Source organism: Canis lupus, chromosome 15 (genome assembly GCF_011100685.1).
Source record: "Canis lupus familiaris isolate Mischka breed German Shepherd chromosome 15, alternate assembly UU_Cfam_GSD_1.0, whole genome shotgun sequence".
In the NCBI taxonomy this organism is placed as follows: domain Eukaryota; kingdom Metazoa; phylum Chordata; class Mammalia; order Carnivora; family Canidae; genus Canis; species Canis lupus.
In genome coordinates this window covers 64,118,774-64,137,014 of record NC_049236.1, presented here as the reverse complement: position 1 = coordinate 64,137,014, position 18,241 = coordinate 64,118,774, and the positions used below count along the sequence as shown (strand labels likewise).

The window sequence follows — 18,241 nt, the reverse complement described above, 5'->3', positions numbered from 1 at the left end:
CTTAAAATTTGGGACAGTTCTTTTCTCTTGGAGTTAGATCATACATTCCCTCACATAATGTAATTAATATATTTTTAAACACCAAGCCACCCTATCCATTTCTAAGCTTAAATAGTATGCAATTTCAATTTAATGGTTATTTTCTGTTAATTACAGAAACTTAAACATAATACGGATTATGAGGATTACTAAAAATAAAATTAATATTGTATTAGAAATATATGTATTAATGCAGTGGCTGAAACTATTTATAAATTAGTCCATATAACTAAGAATGAATATTTACTTATTTTCAGAATGAAACAGGGTTCCATCACCGAATTTCAATTTGAATGTTGAGAAACCTTATTCAAATAGATAAGTAGCTTAGAATTGAACAACTTTCGTTATGCCAGTGATACACAATTCTTCTGATTCCTTCTGAGTTGTTTGTCTCAAGTCACCTAGCAGTCTATTATCACAAATATATTTTTAATGTTCTTTTAATTAGCAACTTAATTAGAGCCACTTTAATTTTGTTGAATTCAAGGAATTGGAAGCAACCTAATTTAAAAGGGAAAAATGCACTTCTTATGTAGCCTTTAAAGTCATCCACTTTCTCATTAGGAAAGCAATATTGCTCTTTGTGGCTACCCTGTACGTTTTCAAACCCCACGTAAGTCTGAGGAAGCTTTTTGTTTTATAAGATGAGAGAAAAGCATTTATGAAAGGAGAGATGAGAAAGAATTTTTTTTTTTTTCACTGATCATGTACATGGTTTAAAAATGAACCTGAGACCACTGCTCAGGGCCTAGGGGAAGCTCTCAGGCTAGTTCTTTACCCTCGTCGAACGAACGGTGTCTTACGGAATGTGGAATTTTTGCATAGAAATAAGAGCGGACTGAGCCCCGCTTGTAAGATCAATGACTTTATGAAGGTTTTTTCCCTTGTATTTTATATCTATAATTACAATGAATTACTTATATAAGACATTTGCAGCTAATCACATGGAAAACAAGGCATTTTGTTAAGTATTATAATTTCCCTTTTTCTCTATTTTACAATTAACTTAACGGATGGTCAGTACCTACCATTAACTTTTGGCTCCTTTCCATATGCAAATTTCCCCCTCGAGTTTTGGAGGGACTTGATACAGTTTTAATAGGATAAAATGTCTATGTCCTGTTGCTGCGCAGTCACCATCAATTAGAAGAGATCTTTAAGGTGCAGGGAATGAACTAAGACGGGCCTTTCGTTGTTCCTGATGGTGCGCTAGGGAAGAGCGTGGTTCTAGTTCATTTATTTTGAAGCATCCTGCACTGATGAAGATTTCCAGAGTATTCCTCGATGACAGCACGCCCTTTGCCTTACCCCACTCACTACATACAATTTCACTTTACTAGTATCCTAGTACTCTCAAGATTCTTTTGCTTTTATTGGTTGTTACCTTTTAATTCAATGTTAAATAGACATTCACGATATCTTTAAATCACGCATAGATGAGCTGTAAAGCATAAAACTAAAATGAAGACTCACGGACTCAACACCCATGGGCTCCTCCTCCATTTTATTCTCGTCTCCCCTCTTTCGCCTGGATGTCAATTATCCTGAATTTTGTGTTCTTTAATTCTTTACAAAACATCATATTCCAAAGTCGCTTTTTATATTTGCTGCTTTTGTATGAAAAGCAAAGGAATCCTTACTGCAGTCTCCTGCATTTCTTGTTTCTGTTTTCTGGACTCAACTCCATGCTCCCAAGATCCGTCCACGTGGTCGCATGAAGCTCTATCTTATTTTTACTACTTCACAGTATTTCAGAGCCGTTGATCTATTCTCTTCTTAGAAACTGTTTGTTTCTAGTCTTCACTGTTACAAATGCGCTGCCACAAATGTCTAGTACACGTGCGTGGCAGTTTCCCCTTGAATGTAAAATCTTCTGGATTTTTGAGGTCACAACAGTTTTCTAGATCGTGCGAGAATAAGAATATTCCAAGAAACTCTTAATAATAAAAGAGCTTTCATGCTACTACCAAACCGTTTGGAAAGTTGTACCAATTAGTGTATTGGAGTAGTTCTCATTGACCCCGTATAGTTGTAAAATAAGCAGACATCAAAAGCGAGTGACTTGTGTACCTCCTATTCTTATCTTTCTTCTCTTTCCCCTATATCTTCCTTTTTATCCTGGTGGTGGTTGGGTTTTTGTGATTGGTAGAGTCGTTCAGTCGAACTCTTCAGACAGAAAAGGCACTGGTTCTCTGATACTCCGTTTACAAGGTATCTCTTAGGCCAATTAGGATAATAATAATAATAAAAAAAATAAAATTAGCCTTTGTTTTCTAGTGAGCCTTGCTGTGATTCTCATGGCTGGGTGGTTGGAAGTGTCCGCGTGCTCTGAGGCAGTAGGTTCACGGGCGGTACCAAGTCACCCTGTAGGCCTGCTTCAGGACGCCACCAACCCACTGTGTACGGAAGACACCCTCTGCCTTCATGGTGAAGAGTGTGCTTCAAGAAGGCCGAGTACAGAAAGGAAGTTCACAGCTCGGTGTCAGAGATCGGAGACTTTCTTTGCACGCAAATAACGAGAAGAGTTGTGTTTCTTTAGGTCGTTCTGCGCACAATTGGCATCGATCACAGTCAGGCTCCTGTGCTGTGGTCGCAGACATTTGACAACCAAGGAAGAAGAATGCCACTCAACGCTTATGCGCTTGATTTCTACAAACATGGCTCCTTGACTGGACTAGTCCAGGACAACAGGTGGGCTTATCCCCCTTCTCTTCTCCACCACTTAGAATCTTGCTCTCCTTCTGTCTCCACGTCTGTGTTTGTGTCTCTGGCCCCGTCTTCCTCTCTCCTTGCTACCTCCACCTCCAGTTCCATTGCTGTATCCGTCTCTACATCTTATACCTTGTGGATGAACCTAATGAATTTTAGGCAAAGCTTTTTATGATTTTAAGTAGAGTTGAATCATGCTAAATAATATACTGGAACTTTTTCCCTGCAGATCAATGATGAGAGAGAAAAACAAACTTTGTGTTATTTTTGTTTGTGGCTTACCGGCAAAATCTGGGGACTTAGACACCCTCGCTTGACCCAGAGATGTCCCCTACGATTATGTTTCTATACGTTCACAGATGTGTTTTTATTTGTTAACATCCTATTTATTCAATATAAGATATTTTAAAACTGACAAAGAATAACAAACAATGCGATACTCACCATTATCTGAGAAAAACATATAAAAAGGCCTATGACTCATCTTAGGACTGAGCATAGGGCAGTTGTTTTAGCGCTTTGGCAAGGAAATCATTTTCCAAAACAGTAAGGCGGGGTGAACCCTCTTGGATTTACCCGAGAATAGAGAAATTGGCCCAGACACTGAGCATATAGATGTGGGAGGGACCTTCTTCACAGTAACCAGGAATTCAATAGACATTTTACATAAAATCTTGAACGGTCTTTATTGAATTAAAGGATTTAAAACTCGGGACACTAGAGAAATGTTTGATATTTTGGGGTTTGCTTGTTTTGTATTTCACAGCTCACTCACTGGATTTTATTCTTTTTTTCAAGTTTTTATTTTAATTACTCTGTGTTCATCATGACGAGTGCCCTCCTTAATCCCCATCACCCATTTCACGCATTACCCAACCCCCCACCCATCCCCCGGTAAACATCCGCTTGTTCTCTATCGTTAAGACTCCATTTCTTGGTTTGCCTCTCTCTGTGATGTGATCTCTCTCTCTTTCTCTTCGCTGGTTTGTTTTATTCTTAAATTACACAGAGCAGTGAAAGCCCTTGGTATCTGTTTTTCTCTGGCTGCCTTATTTCACTTAGCTTTATGCTGTCTAGCTCCACCCATGTCATTGCAAATGGCAAGATTTCATTTTTTATGACTGGATAATATTTCATTAAATATATATGATATATAATAATACAGTATTACCTATATATCTATATACATATACCTCTTCTTTATCCATTCGCGGTCGATGGGTACTCGGCTGCTTCCACATCTTGCCTGTTGTAAGTGATGCTGCTACAGACATGAGGGTGCATGTAGCCCTTTGAATCAGGGTTATGTTTTCTTTGGATAAATACCCAGGAGTGTGATTGCTGGAGAGCAGGGTGGCTCTAATTTTAACCTGTTGAGGAAGCTCCACACTCCTTTTTCTCACAGTGGCTGTACCAGGCCTCACTCCACCAACAGGGCAGGACGTTTACTCATTATCCACGTCCTCACCAGCACCTGCTGTTTCTTGTGTTTTTTATTTTAGCCATTCTGCCAGGTGTGAGGTGATATCTCATTATGATTTTATTTTATTTTTTTTCATTATGATTTTAATTTGCATTTCCCTGATGGCAAGTAATGATAAGCATCTCTCCGTGTCTGTGGGCCATCCATACGTCCTCCTTGGAGAAATGTCCTTTCAGACCTTCTGCCATTTTTTAATGGACTGTTTTTTTGGGTATTGAGTTTTATAAATACTTTATATATTGTGGTTGTGAGCCTTTATCAGATATGTCATTTGCAAATATCTTCTACCATCCCCTGGGCTTGTCTTTTCATTTTGTTAATTGTTTCCTTCATTGCAGAAGCTACTTTTTTTTTTTTTTAATTTCTTTTTTTGAGTCGGCTCCATGCCCAACATGAGGCTTGAACTCATGAACCTGAGATTAAGAATCCTACATTTTACCAAATGAGCCAGCCAGGTGCCCCTCAAGCTATTTATTTTGTAGTCCTAATAGTTTATGTTTGCTTTCATTTCCCTCACCTCAGGAGACTAATCTAGAAAAAAGTTGTTCCATCCAGGGTCAGGGAAGTTATTGTCTGTGTTCTCTTCTAGAATTGTTATGGTTTCAGGTTTCACATTTAGGTCTTTAATCCATTTCTAATTTACTTTTGTATATGGTATAATGAAATTTTACAGTTTCATTTTTTTTAAAGATTTTATTTATTTGAGAAAGGGAGAGAGAGAGAAGGAACAGGCCGAGGGTCTGAGGGAGAGGGAGAAGAAGACTCTCCGGTGAGCAGGGAGCCCATGTAGGGCTCGATCCTGGGATCCCTGGATCATGACCAGGGCTGAAGGCAAACACCTCACTGACTGAGCCCCCCAGGTGCCCCTTCCAGTTCCATTCTTCTGAATATATGGTGTCCAGTTGTTCCAACACCATTTGTTGAAGAGACTACCTTTTTTTCCATTGGATATTCTTTCTTGCTTTGTAGAAGATCGATTGATCATATAATTTTGGGTTTACTGCTGGGTTTTGTATCTTTTCTATTGATCTATATGTCTACTTTATGCCAGTAACACTGTCTTCATCATTACAGCTTTATAATGTAACTTAAAGTTTGTAATTGGGATCCCTTCAGCTTTGCTTTTCTATTTCAAGGTTGCTTTGCTGTATTCAGAGTCCCACGTGGCTCCACACAAATTTTAGGATCGTTTGTTCCAGCTCTGTGAAACATGCTGGTGGTATTTTGATAGGGATTGCATTAAATCTGTAGATTGCTTTGAGTGATATAGACATTTTAATAATATGTTTTCTACCAATCCATGAGCGTGGAATGTCTTTCCATTTCTTTGTGTCATTTTTCATCAGCATTTTATAGTTTTCCGAGTACAGGTCTTTCAGCTCTCTGGTTAGGTTTATTCCTAGGTATCTCGTTTTTGGTGCGATTGTAAATGGTATTGATTCCTTAATTTCTCTTTCTGCTGCTTCATTATCGGTGGATAGAAATGCAACAGGTTTCTGTGCATTGATTTTGTATCCTGTGACTTTACTGAATTCATTTATTAGTTCTAGCAGATTTTTAGTGGAGTCTTTCCAGTTTTCTATATATAGTATCATATCATCTGCAAATAGTAAAAGTTTTTACCTCTTCCTTACCAATTTAGATGCCTTTTACTTGTTTTTGCTGTCTGATTGCTGTGGTTAGGACTTCCAGGACTATGTGGAAGAAGGTGGTGAGGATGGACAGCTTGGTCTTGTTCCTGACCTTAGAGGGAAAGCTCTCAGTTTGTCCTCACTGAGGATGATTTTAGCTGTGGGTTTCTCATGTACAGCCTTTTTATGTTGAGGTATGTTCCCTCTAAACCTTCTTTGTTGAGGGTTTTTATCATGAATGGATGTTGTACTTTGTCACATGCTTTTTCTGCATCTATTGAGATGATCAAATGGTTCTTATCCTTTCTTTTATTTATGTGATGTTGGTTGCTTTGTGGATATCGAACTGCTCTTGTAACCCAGGAACAAATCCCACTTGATCATGGTAAATTATCATTTTTTAAGTATATTGTTGGATTTGGTTTGTTAGTATTTTATTGAAGATATTTGCATCTATGTTCATCAGAGATATTGGTCTATCATTCTCTTTTTTATGGTATCTTTATTTGGTTTTGGTATCAGGGCAATGCTGGCCTCAGAGAATGAATTTGGAGGTTTTCTTAACCCCTTTTATGTTTTGGAATATTTTGAGACTAGGTATTAACTCTTTAAATGCTTGGTACAGTTTGCCTGTGAAGCTATCTGGTCTTGGACTTTTGTTTGTTGGCATTTTCTTTATTACTAATTTGATTTCTTTACTGATATGCAGTCTATTCAAATTTTCTATTTCTTCCTGTTTTAGTTTTGGTACATTTTATACTTTTAGGAATTTAGAAGTTAGTTATTTTTTTCAGGTTGTCTAATTTGTTGGCATATCGTTTTACATAATATTCTCTTATAATTGTATTTTGGTTGTGTTGGTAGTTATGTCTCCCCTCTCATTTGTAATTAAAGGTTTATCAATTTTATTGATATTTTTTCAAAGAGCCAGCTTCTGGTTACATTGATCTGTTCTATTGTCTTTTAGTTTTTATATCATTTATTTCTGCTCTAATCTTCATTATTTCCTTCTTTCTGTTGGTTTTAGGTTTTGCTTATTGTTCTTTTGCTAAAGAACAATTTTGGTTATTGTTCTTGTTCTCTTTTGGGTATAATGTTAGGTTTTTTTTTATTTGAGAGTTTGTTTTCTTACTTATTGAGGTGGACCTGTATTGCTATAAACTTCCCTCTTAGAATCATTTTTGCTGCATCCCAAAGGTTTTGGACCATTATGTTTTCATTTACATTTGTTTCAATTTTTTTAAAATTTATTGCTTGATTTCCTGGTTGACCTGTTCATTGTGTTGTAGCATGTTATTTAACCTCTATGTATTTGTGGTTCTTCCAGATTTTTCTTATGATTGAATTCTTAGTTTCTTAGGGTTGTGGCCACAAAAGATGTATGGTATGATTTGGATCTTTTTGAATTTGTTGAGGGTTGTTTTGTGGCCTATTATGTGATCTGTTCTGAAGAATATTCCATGTGAACTGGAAAAGAATGTGTATTCTGCTGTTTTAAGGTGAAATGTTCTGAATATATCTGTTAAGTTCATCTGGTCCAGTGTGTAATTTAAAACCATTGTTTCCTTGTTGTTTTCTGTTTAGATCATCTGTCCAGTGATGTAGGTGGGATGTTAAAGTCCCCTACTATTATTGTGTTATTATCAATTAGTTTCCTTTATGTTTGTTATTAACTACTTTATGTATTTAGGTGCTCCCATGTTGGGTGTGTAAATATTTACAATTGTTATATCTTCTTGTTGGATTGTCCTCTTTATGGTTATATAGCATCCTTCTTTGTTTCTTGTTACAGTCTTTGCTTTAAAGTCTAGTTTGTCCAATGTAAGTACTGCTAGTCTGGCTTTCTGACCTCCATTTTGACATCCATTTGCATGATAAATGTTTCTCCATCCCCTCACTTTCAATCTGTGGGTGCCTTCAGGGCTAAAATGTTCTTCTAGGCAGCATATAGTTGAGTCTTTTATTTTATTTATTTATTTATTCATTCTGTCACCTTGTGTTTTTTGATTCAAGTGTTTAGTCCATTTACATACGATGTAATTATTGGTGGGTATGCATTTATTGCTATTTTATTACTTGTTTTGTGGTTGTTTCTGAAGATTTTCTTTGATCCTTTCTTGTCTTTCTCTTTTTCATAGTTTGCTGATTTTCGTTAGTGATATATTTGGATTTCTTTCTCTTTATTCTTTGCGTATTTATTAGTGGTTTTTGATTTTTGGTTACCATTAGGTTACATCTTCTGCATATAGCAGTCTATATTAAGTTGATGGTCATTTAGGTGTGAGCCTATTCTTTACTCCCCTCCTCTCCACGTTTTAGATATGTGGTGTCTTATTTTACATACTTTTATTTTGTGAGTTCCTTGGCTGGTATTTTACAAAAAGATTCGTTTCTTTTGCTTTTGTGTTTTGTACATTCATACTGTCACTTTTGGTTTTTCATTTCCCCTCAAAGATATTTCTTGAAGGACTGGTGTAGTGGTCATGAAGTGCTTTAATTTTTGTTTGTCTGAGAAACTTTATCTCTTTTTCTATTCTGAATGATAGACTTGCTAGATACGGTGTTCTTGGCTGCAAGTTTTTTTTTCCCCATTCAGCATTTTGAATATATCATGCCACTTTCTTCTTGCTTGGAGAATTTCTGCTGCAAAACAAACAAACAAACAAACAAACAAAAAACCAAAATAACCCTGATAGCCTTATGGAGTTTCCCCTGTATATAACTGCCTTATTTTGCCTTGCTGCTTTTATTTATTTTTTAATCACTGTATTTTGGTGTTTTAGTTATGTCTTAGTGTGGATATACTTTTGTTGACTTTGTTGGGAATTCTCTATGCCTCCTGGATCTGGATATGTTTTTCCTCCCCCTGATTAGGGAAGTTTTCAGCTATCATTTCTTCAAATAAATTTATGTCCCCTTTTCTTTCTCTTCTTCTGGGACTTTTATAATGTGAAAAAATTTTTAAAGATTTTATTTATTTGAAGATAGAGAGAAAAAGAGTGAGAAAGGACATAAATGGGGAGGAGAGAGGGAGAGGGAGAAGCAGACTCTCCACTGAGTGGGGGAGCTGGACATGGGGCTTGATTCCAGGACCCTGAGGTCATGACCTGAGCCAAAGGCAGACACTTAACTGACTGAGCCACCCAGGCACTCCTATAATGTGAATGTCATTACATTTGATAGAGTCACTGAGTTCCTAAGTGTGTTCTTATTTTGCATATTTTTTTTTTTCTCTTTTGTTCAGCTTGGTTACTTTTTATTACTGTGTTGTCTAGGTCATTACTTTATTCCTCTACTTCCTCCATCCTGCTGTTCATTCCATCAAGCATGTTTGTCATTTCATTTATCAAGCCCTTTATTTCTGCTGTGTTATTCCTTATCTCTGTGTTAAGGTTCTCACTCATGTCTTCCACTCTTAAGTCCAGCGTGTATCTTTATGATCATTCCTTTAAAGTCTCTGTTTCACTTAGATCTCTGGCCATGGCCTTATCCTGTTCTTTCATTTGGGACACATTCCTCTGTCTTCTCATTTTGTATAAGTTTGCATCAGCTACTGTGTGTTAGGAAAGTCAGCTACTTCTCCTGTTTTTGAGCTTCATACAGAAAAACTCCTGTGTTGGGAGATGCAGTGTAGGAAGGGGTTTGAGATGGTCTTCCTGGAGAAAGGGTCCAGAGTGCTGGGACTAAGGCAAGTATGACTCAGAAGGGTGGTTCCATCAGAGCATGGCACGTGCAGAGTTTGTCATAAACAAGTTAGGTACTGAGTGCTGGCAGGGTACTGGTTCCTGCAAGTAGCCCTGTGCTTATGCTGAGGGGCGGGGGAGGGAAGTGGTGCTGACCAGTTTCTTTGTTCACAGAGGGGTCTCTTGTGAGCACTGTCTCTCTGGGACATGCTCTGAGAAGAACAAATAACCTCCCCACTGTGTGCCACAGGCACTCTTCAAATTGCTGTTTCCATGCTATATATCTATGGGTTGTTGGCCCTGCCTTCTCTCTAAAAGTAGCTCTAATGACCCTGGGCCGTATCCGAGCCAAGCTCACTGACCTTTAAAATTCCAAGCTTTAAGCTTCACTGGTTGCAAGAACTCATGAAATTTGACCCCTCTCATTTTCCAAGCCAGTTGCTATGGGAAATCATCTTCCCTGTATACTCCGCTGTGTGCTAGTCTGTGTCTTGCCTGCTCCACTTTCATGGCTCTTACTCACTGCAGTGGCCATTATCCAGTTCGCTCCCAAACAACGTCTCTGCTCTTCATACCTTCAATGTGGTTTCTTGTCTGCCTTGATTTGTGGAGTTTTTTCTGTCAGTCTTCAGGTTGCTTTCTGGGATATTATGATGTTTTTATCATTATGTAGTTGTGTTCATGGGATGAGTCAAGCCTAGGGTCTTTCTACTCCACTACCATCTTCCCTCTTGGATGGGATTCTGATCATTTTTCAAATATGACTCATTATTGTAAATAAAATTGTGACATTAGTAAATAATTCATTTGATTTTTTTTCCATTTGATTCTCCAGCTCCCATTCACTCTCCTGAGCTTACAATTTTCCTATTTTGATTTTCTCCTGAGATGATCAGTCTCCTGTGTGTATTGATTATGTGTGGTTGTGATACGTATGACTTTTGAATTTATAATCATTATTCCTGTTGATTGAATCATCATCTAGGACTTGTGGCAAAATATTTCTAGTAAATATGTCTTGATGGACAAAAGTAATTTATTATCAACAAATCCAGCATTTCAGTATGAATTAAGTTCTTTAATGTTTTCATACTATTGATTTTCAAAATTATATTTTATTTAGGCTACATGAAGGAGCTGCATATGACTTGTTGAAAGATTTTGCACTTACCATTAAATCTATCAGGTATGTATGTTATATATTTTAAATATTGATTTCAGATTTTCCAAAAATTTAACCGTAATTTGAAAAACATTGACCTCATACTTAAAAGTGCCACTGAGCTTGTTAGATTGACAAATTTCAACTGCCCAAACATTTTGCAGAGCTTCTCTTCAACACCCTGTTGCACTGGTTTATAATAGGATTAATTCCAAATCCCATTTGACAGAAGGTTTCATTCAAATCAGAGCCCCAGCCTCAGGCACTGCAAACAGCAGGATAATGTTCCAAAGCCTCAAGAATTCCTAGATCCCAGTATTCTCAGTTTTCACAACCAGTGTCGGTGAGATACATGATACGTCAGAAGGCCCCTTAGGGCTCCACCAGGTCTCTGGTTTATATCAACTTACATATTCCAGACTCTCTTGCTTTATACAGTGTTTTTTCCAGCCTTTATCAGTCTGGTCTCCCATTTGGCTTCCTGTTTTTTATCCTGCCATTCTACTGGCATGGGGAATGTGGGACTCAGTGGGGACCCAGACAACTCTAAACTTTATATGGATACTTCCATCTAAGACTTTTTAGAAGGTCCATTATTAGGCCCTTCTAGTATTGCCTGGTTAAATATACATCTTTCTAAAGCCTGTAGTCTACACATACTTTAATACTTTATGTTTTTCCCTTTTCTACACTTACTTTAAAATTATATATCTTCACATACATGCACATATGTAATTTACCATGAATCTCTTCATGAAGCTCTTGGTATCAGGTCATTGTTTTTTAATTTTTTGATATGAGATTAATCAGACCTGTTTGGAGGTTTCATACAGAGAATGAAACTATGGGGATGCTAGAGCAGAGGGAAATGCTCACTATCTTGAGCACCTCTAGGTAGTGTATTTCTTGAGTGGCTCATAGTTATTCAAGAGTACCCTAAGAAACTCCACAGACTTTGGTTTAATCTCAAAATCTGCTCCTAGGAATATCATTCATTCATTTATCTAAAATGTATTGAAATACTATTAGTCTGAGACATACGTCTAAGGATTTGAGATGTACAGAATCAACAAATCTGTCCCTGCTTTAAACATAATCTTACAGTGTAGTGTGCGGAAACTGACTTGTAAACTATTTCAAAGGCAATAAGGGGTAGGATGACAGATAATGGGGGCAACCTTGGATTCAGAGAAGGATTTTCAAATGAAGTAATTTTTTCACTAAGCCTTAAAGGATCTTAAGGGATGGGGCGGAGGAAATAGTGTTTTCAATGTACAGAAATGAGAAAGGGTGGTCTGATATGTCAGGCGTAGGCTTCAATCTCATTCTACTGGCATGGGGAATGTGGGACTTGTCACAGGGGTGGGGAAAGACACTGAGTTGTTTAAAGCAACTTTAAAGGCAATTTGGACAGGCATTGGAAAGGGTCTTAATTCTCATATCATGGAGTTTGGACTTAATATGCTGAATAATGTATAGGTAGTATATAGGCATGAATATGCTATGGGTCCATGGCATATGGTTGGTTTATATACGTGGCAGAGACTCAAAGGCTATGAGACCCAAGCAGGTCAGAATGAGTGTGGATCTGAATTAAGGAAATAGAGTAATGATAGAAAAGAATGGTTGGTTGGAGAAATATTTATGAGATAGAATTCAGAGAAATTGTCAAAGTTCATGTAGCTGGTAATGATAATGAGGTTTCTATTTTAGTTACGGATACGTAAGAAACAGAAGTGAGGATGAAGCTTGAGGAGGACCAAGAACCAGAAACAATGACTTAGAATTTATACATGTCATGTAATACCTGTGGGAATTCATTCGAGGGGAAATGGTCAGTGTCATAATTATAGGTCTATGACTAGGAAGAAATTCAGTGTTATAGATACAGATCTGGTCATTCTCTGCAGTAGGTCAGTGAAGACACTAGGAAAAATTTTGGAACTCTAGTGGAACCAAGGTAGATAAGGAATTGCAAAAGGCTGATGAAATGTCAGATCCTGATTGTGGTCAGTACTTTATCAGCTCAGCTGCACTGTTCATTCTTGGATTTCCTCTCCTTTCTTTTCACCTGCATATTCATTTCTTGTTGCTGCCATAACAAACTACCACAAACTTCATGGTTTAAATCAGCAGAGATTTATTTTCTTGCAGTCCTGGAAGCCTGAATCTGAAATGGGTCTAACTGGGTTACGGTAAAGATGTTGGCAAAGCTCATTTCTTTCTGGAGACTTTAGGAGAATCTCCTTTATTGTCTTCCACAGCTTCTAGAGGCTGCTGGCACTATTTTGATCATGGTTCCCTTCCATCTTCAAGGCCAGCAATGGTGAGGGAAGTCTTACATTGCATCACTCTGATGAACTCTCTCCTGCCAACCCTCTCACAAGAATCTTCGACTATATTGCCCCCACCCAGATAATCCAGGATAATTTTTCTTTTTTTTTTTTCAGGATAATTTTTCTATCACAAAGTCAGCTGATCAGCAACTTCAATTCCATCTGCCACCTTAATTCTCTGTTACCATGTAAACTAACATGGTCCTAGATTTCTGTGAATTAGAACACAAATAAATTTTTCTAAAGATTTTGTATTTATTCAAAATACAATAAGGACACTGATGTGGGACTCGATCCCAGGACCCTGGGACTATGCCCTGAGCAGAAGGCAGATGCTCAACCCCTGATCCACCCAGGTGTCCCTAGAACACAAATAAAAGACACTATTCTGTTTATTACATTCTGTTTTAAATTTTTTTCTCACATATCTAGGTAAAGGAAGGAATATTTTGATTTTCATAGAAGTAGTTACTTGTGGATTTCAGTATATACTGGACACGGTAGCCAAAAAAATACAAAATAGACTCCAAAGAAATGTGTGGAGAAAAGGAAGGGACTTTGTGTTGCTGCTATTGAAGGGAGATGGGAGAAGGTTAGATGGGATTTGGTGGCCCTGAAAATCTTCTTGCTAATCGATATGAAGAGGAAGTGCATGGGAACTTTTTTGTTATATTATTATTATTATTATTATTATTATTATTATTATTTTCTATACAAGTTTTTTTAAAGGTAAATATATTTATCAGTATTCTTCATATTTTGCTGACATTACATCATATAGTGGTATTTACTTAATTCTTCCTACCTGTAGAAAGTCCTTCTTAAAATACTGACTCTCACTAAAATGTGTGCTCTCTGTGTGTGTGTGTTTCCATTTACAGTGTGTCCTTGCGTGAACTATGTGAAGATGAAGACGACAACGTGGTCTTAGCATTTGAACAATTGAGTAAAAGCTTTTCTGAAAAACTTGATGAAGTTTAAAAACAGAGACTATCCAGACCACTTAAAATATTGCTATGGGCATTTTTCAAGTCATATTTTATGATCCTCATACTTTTTGTCAGAAATACACATATGATGGAGTGGAAAGAGCAAACACTTTGGATTCAGAATTGTGATCAAACCTGTCATGTTCTCTTATAAGTACCTTTAGACAAGTCATTTAATATTTTTTAATCTTGGCTTCCTTAGATAGTTGAATAATAATGCTTATATTTCAACTAGTTTATGGACTGATTGAGAAAATCCAAAGATTTTTGTGTGTGACCGAAGAAAAAATTTTACTCCGAGAAGTGTAAACAAATATGACATTCTCAGCATTTTCCTCCTCGATGTCATAATTTGTAAAAGTCTATCAAGGCTAGAAAAAGCTATTACAGTATCCTGGAGTAGAAATATATTTTCTCTAATTAACTTAAATGTGATTATATGACTTAGATATATATTTTACCATCTCGTAATCTTGACTTACTTTTTAAAAAAATATGAATGACAGTTTTGGCATAAGTCCCATGAGGCTTTAAAATAAAATATAGCTGGTGATTTGGCTTGATTTTAATTGTATATAAATGACTGAAAACCCACAAATAAATACAATGGGTGTAATCAATTTATCATTGGTCTCTTTGTATTAAGTCTGTACATCTTTCAATCCATTTGCACACATCTGGATTTTATATATAATAAATAATTTATGTTTAATAACTTTCCCTCCATAATCTAAGCCTCAGATTATAGTTTTTGAATCTATTTTAGGCTCTAAACTTGAGCAGAACATTTTATCCTCAGAGCTAAAGGTCTGCTCTCTCCTATCTATGTCTTACTGAAGATAATCTTTTGTATGATATTATTTATACATATATTAATTGGCTTAGAAATACACCTGTGGCTGAGTGAAGTAAGTCAATTGGAGAAGGACAAACATTGTATGTTCTCATTCATTTGGGGAATATAAATAATAGTGAAAGGGAATATAGGGGAAGGGAGAAGAAATGTGTGGGAAGTATCAGAAAGGGAGACAGGACATAAAGACTCCTAACTCTGGGAAACGAACTGGGGGTGGTAGAAGGGGAGGAGGGCGGGGGTGGGGGTGAGTTGGTGACAGGCACTGAGGGGGACACTTGACGGGATGAGCACTGGGTGTTATTCTGTATGTTGGTAAATTGAACACCAATAAAAATTATTTTATTAAAAAAAAAGAAATAAATCTGTGGTTCATTTTGTCTGGAGATAAAGGAATAATACTCTGTTACCTGGAACTGACCCATTCCCATTCCGTGCCATGTTAGGAGACTCCAGTTTCTTCAGACTAAACCCATTCATATTATTTTAAAATGTGCACTGCAACAATTGCTGAACACCAAAATACTTAGAAATTAAAAAAAAAAAAAAAAAAAAAAAAAAAAAACAAAATACTTAGAAATTAAAGTGATTTCTACTGACCTCTATACTCAAAACACTGATACACAATATTAATAGATTGTCACGTCACATTAGTTTCTACCTTTTACTTGTGGTTTCATAAATCTGATGGAGACATGAAGATTTTTTTTCCATATGACTGAGCCAATCTGGTTCCCTAATTTTTAGAGGTAAAATAGGATTATTTCCTATAATCTGTCATTCTGCTAAAAGGGAGTTGTATCTAACCTTTTTGGGGTGGGTCTAATGGGAAGCTTCCTTTGTTTCCTTTTTGACTTTTAGCAAAAACTTTAAAAAGTAACTTGGAACAACTTATGAAAAGAGAGATTATACAGGAACTCTTTTATGCTCCATTTGTTGTAATAATGTGAAATTTTTCTTTCTGTGAAACATGTGCAGAGACCCTTGTGAGATTTACTGGAGAAGCATTATTATCACCATAATTTATTCCTTTTCCTTATGAGAGGAGAAAATCATGTTGGCATTAGGTCTATAAAGGGTCTTCTATAAGAGCCATTTATTAAAAATTTGTATTTTGATAAATACAAATTATAGGTCCAAATGCTGGCATAAGAAATAACATACTATGCTTGCTTCAGCACTGCATAGGTTAAAATTGGAATGATACAGAGATGATTAGCATGGCCTCTATAGAAGGATGACATGGAAATTTGTGAAATGTTCCATGTTTAAAAAAAGAAAAATAAAAAACCCATACATATATGGTTAATAATATATGACAAAAAGGCCACATACTAGTTACTGATGAAATCATAACCGTATGAAGAAGTGAAGCTTTCCCTTGGCCCAGTTACTGATTCATGTAAAAAAAATGTATATATATACATATATAAGCCTATATATATATAGGCTTAAACTTCTCCTAACATGTCCGTATCTTCCTTTCTTTTAATAAAAGTCAAAGACAGAGCAGTCCCATTCCTCCTTGGTCTTCCTTTGTGCAACCAAAGCAACTAGACATAACACAAAAACAATAGGAAACTTGTGACTTGAGAAATGACATGATACTGAGTTTTCTTACTGTCTCTTGTAGTCTGAGGAGAGGCTGATCACGACCTCACTTCACCATCTCCAGGTGCCATTGGGACCATCCAGCCACTCCCTGACCTAGCATCTATGCGAATAAACAAGACGGTATGAGGTGGAGCTAATTAGAACCCCACTTTTACCCCCTTCCCTGGTGTGTGTGTATTGAGGAGGGAGGATGCTGAACCTCTTCCCTCAAACAGCATTAGTAAGAAAGAATGAGTTGGTGACGAGTCCTTTCACAAGAGACTAATCAACGCTGTCCCGCATCCATTCCTGTGACCGCTGAGCTCCCATCCTCATCCTAAAACAACAGAGCAGTGTGAGCGAACCCTGTTTCCCCCTTCCCTGTTGTGGGCAAGGCCTAGTAGGGAAGGTCCATACATATCCCCACTCAGAGGCAAGGAACAAGGCAGTGAAAGCATGATTCCACTTTCACCAGGGAGATGTCAGGAGCCTGCCAGCGAAGCTGAACTTCAATACGTCACTCTCTGCATGGAGGCAATGTGAGCTTGGGCTCCTATAGCCAGCGTGATGCCAGCAGGTCTAGAGGAAAGCTGAACTGCCACCCACCCCATTCCTCATGCTACACCTTACCTCACTTTCTAAAAAAGCATATTAAATAGGCTTGAGAGTCCCCTAGCGTAATATCTAAAATGTCCAAAGGATACAGTAAAAAGCCATTCATCATATCAATACAGAAATCAAAACCTGAATGAGAAAAAAAAAAAAAAAAAAAAACAAAACTGATACTTATACCAAGATAAAGTTAATGTTGAGATTAAATTATAAGGATTTTACAGTATCTGTCATTAAAGTATTGCAACAAGCAAATGCACATGCTCTTTTATTAAAAACTTATTTATTTTAGACAGAGAGAGCATGAGTGGGAGGGGCAGAGGGAGAGAGAGAGAGAATCACAAGCAGATGCCATACTAAGTGAAGAGCCCGACAGGGGGGCTGATCTCACGACCCTGAGATCAAGATGTGAGCCAATATCAAGAGTCAGTTGCTTAACCAGCTGCACCACCCAGTCTCCCTACAATTGCACATTCTTTTGAGACAAATAAAAAATAGAAAATCCCAGCAAAGATATAGAAGTCAAAAAAATATGGAGATGACGTATGATGGATTTGGTAAACTTTCAGTAGATCAACAGAATTTGGCAATCTGAGTAACAGAAAGTAGACTGAAAAAGAACAAAGAAAGTTTTAGAGACTAGTGAGACAATACAAAAAAAAGCTAATGTTCATAAATTGGAGTCTCAGAGGAGAGAAAACTGGGTGGGGTTGAAAATATGCTCAAATAAATAATGGCTGAAAACTCCCCAAATTTAGGAAAAAAAAAAAAAAAAACTACACCTATAGAGTGGACTCCATGCAAAGCAAAAATCATAATGAAATTTCTGGAAACAGAAAATGAAGAAAAAATCTTGGAAGCAGACAGAGAAAAACAACACATAACCAATAGTAGAATACAAATTCAATTGACATTGGGTTTCTCATCTGAAACCAGGAAGGCCAGAAGTGGCACAGTTTTCAAGAACTGAAATTTTAAATATCTACCAATTAAAAATTCTATATCCAGTGAAAATATTTTTTTTTTTTTTAGAAATGAAGAGAAAATAAAAACTGTCCACTCAAAGGAAATGAAGATAATTTTCACTAGCAAAACTATCCTTCAAGAATCGGTAAAGGAAGCCCTTTATATTTTTTAATTTGTTTTTA

The 18,241-nt window shown here is 36.8% G+C and overlaps 1 protein-coding gene and 1 non-coding gene across 4 annotated transcripts in view; both read left to right on the top strand.

Annotated features, from left to right (window-relative positions):
• Positions 1-14,659, top strand: part of DDX60 (DExD/H-box helicase 60) — a 92,494-nt gene extending 77,835 nt beyond the window's left edge. For all 3 annotated transcript variants that reach the window (XM_038559160.1, XM_038559161.1, XM_038559159.1), the window contains 3 exons: positions 2,582-2,733; positions 10,672-10,734; positions 13,928-14,659. In XM_038559160.1, the coding sequence (XP_038415088.1) occupies positions 2,582-2,733; positions 10,672-10,734; positions 13,928-14,027 (315 nt within the window). In that variant the 3' untranslated portion in view covers positions 14,028-14,659. The remainder of the gene's footprint in view (positions 1-2,581; positions 2,734-10,671; positions 10,735-13,927) is intronic.
• A 1,396-nt stretch (positions 14,660-16,055) lies between these two features.
• Positions 16,056-16,160, top strand: LOC119869463. The gene has a single exon (XR_005371022.1). It is a non-coding gene; the product is annotated as a U6 spliceosomal RNA (small nuclear RNA).
• The last annotated feature ends 2,081 nt before the right edge of the window (positions 16,161-18,241 follow it).